The sequence below is a fragment of the Girardinichthys multiradiatus genome, chromosome 5 (assembly GCF_021462225.1).
Source record: "Girardinichthys multiradiatus isolate DD_20200921_A chromosome 5, DD_fGirMul_XY1, whole genome shotgun sequence".
NCBI classification, from domain to species: domain Eukaryota; kingdom Metazoa; phylum Chordata; class Actinopteri; order Cyprinodontiformes; family Goodeidae; genus Girardinichthys; species Girardinichthys multiradiatus.
The window spans coordinates 20244193-20253988 of NC_061798.1; the positions used below are offsets into that span (position 1 = coordinate 20244193).

General features: G+C 34.5%; 1 protein-coding gene across 1 annotated transcript; it reads right to left on the bottom strand.

Annotated features, from left to right (window-relative positions):
• Window positions 1–224: 224 nt before the first annotated feature.
• Window positions 225–9004, bottom strand: LOC124868793 (arachidonate 12-lipoxygenase, 12R-type-like). Its single transcript, XM_047366370.1, has 14 exons — window positions 8363–9004; window positions 8065–8263; window positions 7627–7708; window positions 7318–7440; window positions 7070–7173; window positions 6647–6813; window positions 6317–6460; window positions 5734–5937; window positions 5442–5528; window positions 5188–5357; window positions 3303–3424; window positions 2540–2640; window positions 1876–2046; window positions 225–1511 (listed from the first exon to the last, which is right to left on the bottom strand). Exons 1-14 carry the CDS (start codon window positions 8501–8503, stop codon window positions 1332–1334), a joined length of 1995 nt encoding a protein of 664 aa, XP_047222326.1. The 5' UTR covers window positions 8504–9004; the 3' UTR covers window positions 225–1331.
• Window positions 9005–9796: the final 792 nt, after the last annotated feature.

Here is a 9796-nt window from a genome sequence, read left to right on the forward strand (position 1 = left end):
ATTATCAAAGTAAAATGATTGATAATGAGTAAAAAAGCTTAATGTAAAGGTTAGTTTGAAACACAGGGTTTTGAATTAAGTTAAATTAATGAAATTAACATCTAAATAAATTTGCAAACTAACTGCTGGAAAAATAAATAAAAACATGTACAAACATACAAATAATAATTCAAAAGATCCAGCTAGTGTTTAGACAAAGAAAACAAAAAAGTTTTAATTCCAACACCAATTAGAAGGTTTATTGATTTAGTTTGACAATACATTTATATTGCTTGCAAATCAAATATCTTTGACATTGTTCAAAAATTATGGTTGTGTGCCATAATATGTATTACATCTTTTGGTATCTAACATTTTACACAAACAGTCATCCAAATATCTTATCCCCATAAAAATTTTAACTTTTTAAAAAGTCAACATAAAAGGTTACAGAGAAACTTTGGTCATTAGCAAAGCTTATAACAAATGTAAATCCACCACCCATAACAATATAACCAATGATGAATAAACCCACACAGGATATGTATGGAAATTGATTGAACAAAGTAAAGAGAATAACGTTTTGTTGTTAAAATGCAAAATGTTATGCTGGAAACAACTGATTTCTGTCCTATCATTTATTTTGATATTGTTTAACACTTCCCACCTGACTAATCATTTTTGAAGACAAGCCAAAAAACAAACAAAAAAAAGCACAGCTGCATTCATATATGTATGAAAGACACAACCCCGACAATTCAGCCCTGAAATGGTTAATAAGTACATGGAAATGTGATGTTTGAAATCTGTGGAGGAAGAAAGTGTAACTAACACCCCAGCATAACATCCACAGGCTAGAAGTATCTGTTAGTCACTGTGAGACCCCAGGACAACCAAAGATGTTCATTGTTTATTCTCTAAACAGAGAAGCCCTACTGATCAAAGAGGAGCCTACTATATATCACATGTATTTGAGCTGTTTTGGTTATTAAGTGCACAATGTGACTCTGCAATAATTGCACAAGGAAAATAAAGCATATTTGCACTTAAACAAGCAAAATAAAATCAAAAAGCACACACTCTGAGATGTCAAGTATGACTTCAATGTTTTTCCAAAGATGTTCTACAGTACTGTACCTCATTTTGGTAGTCTTGATTTTCTAATCCAAAGAACCTTAACTGATGATCCGTACAGAACAACCATGCTTTATGATGTTAATAAAGATCCCAATAGTTTCCTTTTTGCCCCATGAAAGATTAGTAAAAATTAAAACATATATTTCCTCCTTATATTTTTTTTTTGTGAATCAGTATCTGAATTTGGTAAAAAAGGAGGTCATATCAGCTGATTTTCAAATGGCCACACTATTTTCTACCTCTGCTGGATCCATGTATTTGTATGGGACATCCAGTTTCTTGTTTCTCTCCTTGATAACTTCACTCAACTCTTTCAGCCCTTCTTGGAATTTGTGTATCAGCCTGCGGGGTTCCTCCTCAGTGAAGTGGTCCTCTGGGTAAGTGCCAAAAGGGACCTGATGACATAATTGAAACACTTAAAATATTTTCTACTGACATTTGAATATTTGTCAATTAACAACTGAAATTAATACATAGAAACGTAAGAAGGTATCTGCATGTATTTCTGCATCTCTAAACTTTGTTTTGCTTTTCACTTGTATAGTATATAAATGTTCTTTATAAATTTTAACTTTAGCCTAGAACAACCTGATATAATGAAATGGAAGATTTATTTTAAAATATACTGAACACTATCCTCTGCATTATATTGTTCCATCTTAAGAGCTGGAAAATAATAGACTAACCAACAAAATCAGTGTATTTTACACATCATTACAAAGTATGAATTGGAAAGTTTGTTAAGGTTTTCCTACTTACAAAGTCACTGAACTTCCGAGTCAGCAAGTACAACATGTCCAGGGCTTTGATAGTTGTGCTTATGTCTGGCAGTGCCGACAGTATCGTGGCCTCAGTTGCTTCGTTCTTTTTGGTCGGTGGGGGACATCGAATGGAACTTGGCAGGTTGGGCATCCAGCCACCGAAGTCAAACTGGGGTGAACAAATAACTGATCAGAAGGTTTAAAAGAATACCACAAATAAAAAATCAAACAGTTTGTTGGGTTAATTACTTTTTTTAATTTTTATTAAGCAATAATGCAGCACCAGCCTATTTGTAGTTCCATCAAACAATTGGAGCAAAGTATGTGGGATAGTTACACACAATAATCTAAACCAGAATGAAGAATAATTACACAACATTTAATTGTACACTAACAAACACATTTTGGGCTTACTGGCTTGGCAAATTCTTATTACAGAAAACACAAATACTTGAAACATTTTCTAACAGTTTGTCAGCATTTGTTGAGTACCGTATTATAAAGTGTATATAAATAAAATGTATAAATACGCATAGTTCACTTTGGGTTTTGTTTTGCTAAACTGCATCCATCAAGGATAAAACAATTTCAAAATCTCTACAAGGTAGTCAAACAAAATAGAACAGCTGAGCAGATTTTGTCTGTAAAACACAAAACTTCACCTGTCCAGAGTTCACAGCAGCATGCTGGACCGAGCCAGTGAAGATCACCATAGTGGCGAACTTGACCAGCTCCTTCACTGTGGTAAATCTCTGTGGGATTCCTGATAAGTAAAAACAAAACGATTCAAGAGTGTATGATATTTGCAACAATATGTGCCTTCTCTAGATGCAGGTCATGTAAAAAGTTTACATACGCTAACATTTGTCATTATTATCATCATTCAGTTTGGGCTTTTAGTTTTATTTCAAACAATTTTTCCAGGTTGGCGTGAGTGTGCAACAAACAACATGAATACATTTTTTACACCCTCAACCACAATACTTGAGGCTTTTTAATGGTTATATCAATGAGTCCCTGGTAGCATTCTAGCTCAATATATATTCACTGTTCTTTGCAAAAATTGATGAGTGCATTTAAACGGTTTGGTTTTATAAGGCATGTCCTCCTTTTCAATTTTCAACAGTGTTGAGGTTATGGCCCCTCCAGGAGCTTACTGTCAGCGTACTTTATCTATTCAAAGACAGTTTTGTTGTACGTTTTCAATGACCTAATTGTGTCCAAGCCTCTTGACACAAACTGTTAGTGTCAATTGAAAGGAAATATTCACATGGACAATTCAAAGACTAAATCAAAGACAGCTAGACTAAATGAACTATCAAATCTGCAAAGAAGAGACATGACACAGGGCCCCAAACAATTAGACTCTTGCCCTTGTATATTCTGATTTAAGTAGAACGTTGGGTTAACAGGATGAAAACCTACCTGATTTTGCTCGGCAAAGGAATCCATGTTCAAAAATGTCCCCTATCCACTTCTGCAGTTCAGGGTCTCGTTCGACGTCATAGTCGCTCTTGTAGTAGTTCATTAGGATTCCTTCGACAAAGCTTTTGCAGATGGAGGATGGCATTATTTGAAACAGATTCATATTACATTACAGACATACCCCGCAGTTAATTACAACACATATTTTTACAATACAGTAAATCAAGGTAATATAAATGAACATAGAAACTGAAGAAAATCCCTTGTTCATTTTTCACTTAAAATGTAATAAAAAGGTAATTTCTGGTGAGGAATAAATTAAGACACTTCACACTATCATGGTATTTAATACTTTGAAATTGAAATTGTGGTATAGTTATTTTGTGTTTAATATACTTTGTTCTCATTTGACTGTGCAATCTAAACACTTTTAGTTTTCAGTTGAACTATTTATTTTTATTCTCTTTAATTGTTTATGTTTGTTAATTATTTAATTGCCTTTATGCCACTGTGTTGTACTTTTTTTTCATGTACAGCACTTTGAATTGTCTTGCTACTGAAATGTTCTATATAAATAAGCTTGCCTTGCCTTGTGGTTTTGTCACTCTGTGCATTTAATTTTCAGTTCACATCCTATTAATTTTGAGAGACACGGTGCTTGTGTTCTGTATTTGAAATATCTCCATGTTGTATTTGGATTCTGATTCTGGTCATTCCCAGGTTGGGTAGAGTTTTATTTCAAGTTTGTACTCCTTTCTGGTTTCTGACTTACATAATATTGCCAAAAGTATTGGGTCACACCACTAAACCAATGAATTCTGGTGTTACAATCATTTCCATGGCGGCAGGTGTATTAGGTTTGGCGTGGAGAAACGTGACTGGCCTCCACAGAGTCCTGACCTCAACTTTCTTGAACACCTTTGAGATGAATTAGAGCAGAGGCTGTAGATCTGTTTTTTCCATCCAACTATGAACACATTCCTAAATCTTGTAGAAGATGTTTACAGAATAATTAAAGTTAATATTGCTGGCAATGGTGGGTCCATCAACACATTGGAGCTTATAGATTAAGAATAGGATATCATGAAACTTCGTGTATCTGTAAAAGTAGACAGACAAATACTTTTGGCAATATAGTGTAGTAATACTCAGGATATCCCTCTCATGTTTTCAGTCTAACTTCAGGTCCTTGACTTCTCTGATAAGTGCAGCCTGTTTCTAATTAAGCACCTTCTCTTTGTTCAGAAATCACATCACAAGCTTAAATATTTCTTATGGCAGGTGCTTCTGTCCAGCTTCTGTTTGCCTTGGAGTTTGTTTCTAGTTCTAAACCTGTGATTTCTTGTTTTGGTTACCTGCTTTGCTTTTCTCAGAGCGATGTCAAAGATTGATAGATGGCTACAACAAGCGTCTCTCTTCGTTATTTCAGCTAAAGAGAATACAACTAGCTATTAGGGGGTATGGTGTCAGAAATGCTTGCACAGAATACAAATTTGTCTCAAAACCTTTTGTTAAATGAGTAACACCAGGTTTATTTTCAGGGTATACCTGTTATTAGTTCATTTTTTAAAGGGATAAATAAAAGCAAAGATCATAAATAACTGTAAACTTTTCTTAACGGAGAACTGAATATTTAATAAGATGTCCTAATGTTTCTACATGACTAGCTGATAGATATTACAGTTATTAAAGAAAGAGCTACCCAAATATTTTTGCCTTAAAGAAAAAAAAAAACCACATTTACAAGTTTCTTGTTTTGATCATTTTTTCAGCGAAGGGATTTCAAAAGTATAAATAATTCCTGATATAGTTTTTGTAGTTACTAAATGATATCACACTTTTGATTATCCATCTTTAGAAACAATTACAGAAACTTTAATTGTACCTGTGTAGAATGTCCCACAGTCTGAGTCCATCATCTCTGTAGAAGAAGTTTGGAATGTCCTTCATCCCGCGCTCTGCAATGTCATCAGGTATACACAGGGAGCTGTATGTGATTGAGGATAGGGATCTCCTCAGAATTTGGATCATACCCTCTCCACCTGAAGATGCAACCTAATAAAACGTAAATTCAATATAAAATGTTTTTTTTTTTTAAATAACATAAATTGAGGTACTAACCAAACAAACTTTTCTCACCTCTGTGAAGACACCGTCCTGAGATATTAGTTTATTTCGAGCCAGGACGTTAATATGCAGAGTGTAGTGAGAGTGAGGTACAAGAAGCTGAGAATAGAGAAAACTCTTTCAGAAATATAAATAACTAAATTAACTATTTTTTTTTTGTTTGCGTTGACTTTATTTTCTTGTGCTTAACATATACAGTTACTAATTCAGAAAACATGGCAGAAGTTAGAGATTCAAACAAACATCGAAAACTATCTGCTGATACAAGCAAAACTAAACGTTGTGGCTCTGCAGTTTTAGTTACCTTGTACAGTGGATGCACCATTGGCAAGTTGCGCAGCAGTGACACTGCAAAGACCTCAGCCAGCAGGTGAGTGCGCAGCAGGTGAGTGTTGAGCTCAAACAAATTAAAGTCTGCATTTCTCACACAAAGTTTTGCTAACAACCAGTCATACTCAGAATCAGTGGGGAGGAAGATCGGGTTGTCCACTGCTGGCTTCTGCTGCAGCTACAAGAGAATAAGTGAGTCTGAGGGTTAGTTTCTGCATTAGCTTGAAATTCATCAGTGTTGAATGACATCAACAGAGATTATGAGTGCTAATATAATATTTTGTGTTTACCTTTTTGTTTTGTTTTTTCCATTGGGCTGTTTTGGTTTTAAATCTGACAGCTGACATGTTAAATTTTAGCTCATTAGATAAAAGACTTGCCTCTGATATACGGTAAATGAAATTGCATTGGGTATTTTGTTCCCTCAGTCGAGTTTTCTTCTTCCTCAGCTGCCATTCCTTTATCCAATCAATATTGGATAAAGGAATGGCACATTACTTTTCTCCAGATGCAAGATGCAAGAATTAGTTTTAATTGTTTTGAAGGATAAATCTTACCTGAATAGCAATAGGCATCAGTTTATCATCAGGTGTTTTATGGAGCAGGACGAGTGGAGCCATCAGGTATTGCTTTTGTTTATTGATGTACCTTGTTTCTACTCCATCCAAAATCTTGTAGTCACACAGAAATATGTTCCCTTTCTGTTAAATTTTAGAGCAAAATAACAAAGCTTTTATAACCAGGCTTTTGTTTCAGATGCATGGGGAGAGAACTTTGCATTTGTAAACTGAATGTGAAAAGACATTTACTTAGCAAAACCTGGAATAAATTGTCACACTGACTCAAAGAAGGAATCAATCCATTGATTTTTATGAAAAAACAGTCACCTTCATTTCCTGAGCCAAGCTACCCTTGCAATGCAGGGAGATCATGTTTTCATTGACAGGAAAGTTGTCAGGCAAGGCAGTGCAGCGTCGGATCAAGATGGGATTGAGACCATTCAGAAACTGGTAGCCAAAAAAGTCATCCTCCCTCCAGTTTTCTTTGACATAGACTGTAACAAAAGAGAGCTCTGCTGCTATTACAGATTTTAAATTGTTATTGTGTGTGTGTGTGTGTGTGTGTGTGTGTGTGTGTGTGTGTGTGTGTGTGTGTGTGTGTGTGTGTGTGTAAAAGAGGAATATATATGTCTGGATAAGACATGACCTATCTTGAATAAATTGGAGCCTAACATATGGAAGAATACACTTTTTTGTTTTTTTTGTATGTAAATTACACTGTAAAGTAATACTCATCATAATGATACACACCCAGGATGTCATACTTGCTGTAGTCAATCAGCTTACTGATGTCATCAAAATCAGGCCAAGTATCAGAACATTCACGAAGCTCTATATACTTTTCCCAAAGAATGCTATAAAATATTAAGAAACATACAACATATTTAATTATGCATTATTGTATCGTATTATCGTACTTAATTATTGTACATTTGTACATAGAAATATAGAATGAAATACATGTGATAAAAGCTTACATTTACTATTTAGGAACTCACTTTTCAAATGCTTGTCTCATGAATTCTGCTGTCTTGCTGGTGATGAATTGGTCCTCCCAAGGCAGGTTACGTGGGTCGTTTGCCTCAATATGGTGAGGCATTCCCTTTTCAGACTCTTTCCAGCTGAAAAAATAAAGTTATGCAGTATAGGATGGAATTTGTGCCCAGTGTTCTTTTTATAAATACAATATGGTAGTTTTAACTGTATTTGTTATTTGTAACAGCAAACTCATTGCATCAGTTGAATCAATATGTACCTGGCAGTCGACCCAAAGTGAAAGAGAGTTGTATCCCAAATTGAGCACCTACCAATATACTGTCGCTCGTCGATCAAGTTCTTGCTTCCGACTGCTCCAGCCAAGAGGACTGCAATCCTCCCAGACTGTCAAAGCTAAAGCAGACATTTAAATAACAAGAAGAAAGATAAAAGATGTAGATTAACACCCCGAGTTTAGATCAAATATTATAGCATTTTTTGTGCAGAAGTGGGTCTATAGACTATTTTTTTAGGGTTACATTAAATTAATTAATTAAAGCTATCAAACTTACAACACAATTTTCTAACTTAATATCAACATTTTGGTTTATTCTGATAGAAAGCTGTATTGAAAAGTCTGAAAATATTCATGCTGATAGTTTTGGTATTCTAATGACTTATATAAATCATGCCTTTTGCAGGGAGGAAGGATTGTAGAACAAAGCACGAAGTCAAGCATGAAGACGTCAGAAGAGCAAACTTGCACAAACCTCGACCCTCTTTGAAGTAGCGTTTCTTTCTGTCAGTAATACAGGTGTACATTGGGAAGTTGTAGGTTTTTCCATTAGGAGCTTTGACTTTTATTTTTTCAGGGAACCAGTTGTCTTCCAATAGAAAAGACTTCTTCTGAATTTCAATTAGCAACAGGTTTCCAATACAGTCGTGGCAGTTGATTGTACAATATGACTCCTAAGATAATAACAATTTATAAGATGACACCAAACACATCAAATGCATTTTTACATAACTTTAACATAGAGATGTAAATAAAATTAAAAAAAGGCATACCTTTCCTATGAAGCATGCATCATTTGAGAGACGAGTGTCTTCGCTCTCTCCTTTTTCTCCCACCAACTTGATGTACACATTGTTCACAGTGCAGGCGAACAATTCTTTGGAGTGGTACACAGTTACCTCATAGGCCGGCATTTTACTCTTGACAGTGAATCACTTCTGATGGCAGAAAGAGAGGTCATTGTAAACATTTAGAATGACTATCAATAGATGAACATGCATGTCAAAGCCATTCAGTTACAGTATCATGATGGCCAACAGAAAAGCTTTGTATAAAAGCTGAATTAAGTTGTTTCTCATCATAATCTTTGAATTCAGAATTTATAATACCTTAAATTATTAAAAAAATATGTTTCTTACATTTGCAAATGACTCCAAAAGTTTCCTCTGAAGATCTCAACACTGCTGGGTCTATATAGCCAGTCCTCAGATTTCTCTTTATATAGACCTATGGTTTAGAATGATTCATCTCTTTAAACGTAGAGCATGCCTGTGAAACTGGTTTTTCAGCCAAGATAAGTTCACAGGAATAATGTATGTTTTCCGTAGACAAATTATGCAATAAAGGCCTGGGGTAAAATAGCTGACTGACTTTGGCAATCCCAACAACGACCAGATAATATGACAACTGCTATGATGTGTATAGATATGTTGGGATTATGAATCTGAGAATATTATTTAATATTTAATATTAATATTTTATCAAATAATATTTTGGTCTGTTAAGGGTTGTCCTGTGAATACCAGCCCAGTAAGGCGATGGTATTAGGACAAAATAGAAAGGTGTGAGACGAGCTCTGACATTATTGAACAGCATAAACTCTGTACACACATGGAATGAATTCACACAATTTCTTAAAATACAATAATTTATTAACAAAAAATAAGTCAACTCAAAGTCAAACATATTTCAATCAACAAACTCTTTACTATGCTAAAACAATCCAACTAAACTACCAAGCAGAATGAAAGAATAACGAAGACTAATGGGCTATGTACAATATAAACTAGTTGATGAGAGATGATTGAAAATCATGACCAAAAAGAGTGATGCAACATTACCATTCAATGTTTATGTTTGAGAACCAAAGATTATCTTGAAGAATCTGGAAGTGAAGTGAAGTTAGTCTTGGAACAACATAGGCAATAATCAGCAAACATTTAGACACCCATTCACAATGCAAGATCAGATAAAATATTGTTTTAATAATATCTGCTGAATAAAATACACCTTCTGGATGACCATTTCTCAACGGTGTCTAATTAGCTGCCTTTATTTATTGAAATAATATTTGAAGAAATATTAAGGGAGTATTTTTGAAAGAGCCAAACATTTCTGGAGAAATGGGGCTTAATGGTGTTTACTTAGTTATGAAATTTAGTAAAATAATGTTAGGAAAATATTATTTACTGGATTGAAAACTAAAC